At 44.6% G+C, this 2,433-nt stretch overlaps 1 protein-coding gene across 1 annotated transcript; it reads left to right on the top strand.

Annotated features, from left to right (window-relative positions):
• CCR75_008610 (uncharacterized protein) lies at positions 1-1,962 on the top strand (the record flags this gene model as incomplete). The annotated part of the gene is made up of 1 exon (XM_067966660.1): positions 1-1,962. The coding sequence occupies one exon, from the start codon at positions 1-3 to the stop codon at positions 1,960-1,962; it is 1,962 nt and encodes a 653-aa protein (XP_067819014.1).
• Between the last annotated feature and the right edge of the window lie 471 nt (positions 1,963-2,433).

The following is a 2,433-nucleotide window of genomic DNA, read 5'->3' on the forward strand; positions in this document are numbered from 1 at the left end:
ATGAAAAATCCGGCTGGAAAAGTGATATTGCTGGTGATTGACGAAGCGAGGTCTTTGTTAAATGATCGTTCCACTATTGCAAGGAATTATGGGATAGTAAGCGACTTTCGGCTACTACGTCGAGCTCTTGTGCTTGTTAATGAGTGCATTGGCGAGGAGGGGGGTATATTTGGAGTGCTGATAGACACGAATTCAAAAGTATCAGATCTGGCCCCTCCCCTTTCATACGACCCGGAGGCTCATAATGCCGAAGGTCTTGTTAAGGTTACGTTTCCACCGTTTGTATTGACGCACACGATGGATGCGCATTGGAAAATGTTTAACAAGACATCTACATCGGACTCGGACACTTGTCACCCAAATGCGGAAGCCAAAGAGAAAGAAAAGGATGACATGGCAGGTGGCGAGGTACCACACGATATCGCCGCATACAAGGCGATTGTGCTTGGAAATGAAGAGGAAGCTTTACTCGCTTTGATACGCATGGGTCGTCCGTTGTGGTGGAGCACGTACCACGACGAATCAGTTGGCACAATTGATCTATTGCAGTCTGTTAAGATGGTCGTCCTCCTAGCAGCGAAAAAGCTTCTGCTTGGAACATATCCCGATGGAACAGCATACAATGAGACGACCATGTATGGTGTTGCGTCGATGCTTTGCCGCTTGGGAGAACGTCCTTATATGACGTCGGCGCTAGCGTCACAGGCTGTCGCCGATTTCATGGCTATACTTGCCTATGTAAATTTTGAGAAGGATGGCTATCTCAGTAGCTATGCGTCGGATCCAGTTCTTGCTCTAGGTGCGATGAAAGTATGGTATACCATCGAGGATGGACTTGCAAAGTACATTTTGCCCCAACTTCGTAAATTGATTTTGGATGAGGCAGTGGACACAGGTGGAATTGGCGAGATGGTTGCTCGCATTTTGCTGCTTCTTGCGATGGACAAATGTGCATTTGATGGCAAATCGTACAAGAGCTTTAATCTGAAAGCTCAATTCGTGCCAGTGTATTCTTTTCTGGCAGTGCTACAAGTGTGTGAATTGGAACCAATAAGTTCTAAGAAAACGGCAGGCTCGAAAAAAATGAAGAATCTTTCAATTTTCAAGTCCTGGATATATCGATGGAAAGACTGGCGAATGGGTTTTACTCACTTTGTGCAGTTGCAAGTAGAGCCAAATGAAGACACTTTGTGGTATTTGCTGGGGCGTCGAGCTGCTGGTATTTTCCCCCGGAACCAAAATGGAGCCGATCTAATCATTCCGATGTTTTGCTCAAAGTCAGACAACGCGTCATGCATGGAGATCGACGAAACGAGAAATGCATCGGATGGAATGGTGTCTATGATTTTAATTCTGGTTAAAAACCGATTTCCAACAGATAGTGAGTTCAACGAGTCGGTGACACGGAAACTTTCTCCTAAATATGTGTTTACAAGCAAGACCAAAAAGAGAAACAAGAATAAAAAGAGGAAAGCTGCAAAGAAGACTGTGGCTCAACCTTCTACCTCGGAACAGGAGAACCCGCTTCGAATGAAATCGGTCCAGGACGTCATTCGCATATACGTGAATTTGGGTGAAAAAAAGACTCCAAGGACTCCCGCTAAATTCATTTATTACGCATCAATTGCTGACGAATACGCTAATTCAGGTTACGATTCAGAAAGAACAAAGGAGTGCGTACGAGAGCAAACGGCAAAATTGGGGTTTACGTTTTGTTTCAACTCTCTGGGCTGTGACACATACCCGTTTCTTACTAAAAAGCTGGCGCAATGCTTGGCCAATTTTATCGACTCTCGTTGGAATCCCATCGAGCTTGTGGACGGCGATTTAAATCGTCGCCGCACCGCTACAGATAGCAATAAAAAAAGCAACGCGATTTCTTCAAATGTGCTGCCGGATGATGTGCTTAAAGTGATGGCGTCCGAAGGGCTAGTGGATCCACCAGGAGAGAAAAGAAAGTAAGTTTTTTTTTGGCGAGTAAGGGAGTCAAGGGCTACCGTATCTACCGGGACAGAGAGAAGGCAAGCGTACAAGCGTATGATAGCGAGTAAGGGAATGAAGGGCTAGCTTGGTTTCGTTGTAGGTCCCATTGAATAGCTATTTCGATTGCGTTCTTTTAGTCGTGACTTTGCTGGATCTTTATTTAATCGTTTAAACACAACTAAGCTTTCTGCCTACTGGTTTTTGCATTGTAAACGATAATTATGCGTCTTAAAGAAGAGCCTCCGAATCATGTGTTTTTTCACAATACTCTCGATATTGGCGTGCTAAAATCATTGGGAGCTCCATTTGAGATAAAAGAGATATCGCATCACATGGTTACTCCCATGCCCACATGAAAAGAGCTGTGTATCTACTCGCGGTGAAATTTTCGATGCAGAGATATAACAAACTTCCTACCGAATTTGTAACGGGCTAAGGTTGCCCTAATGT

This window comes from Bremia lactucae, linkage group LG6 (assembly GCF_004359215.1).
Source record: "Bremia lactucae strain SF5 linkage group LG6, whole genome shotgun sequence".
Taxonomy (NCBI): Eukaryota; Oomycota; class Peronosporomycetes; order Peronosporales; family Peronosporaceae; genus Bremia; species Bremia lactucae.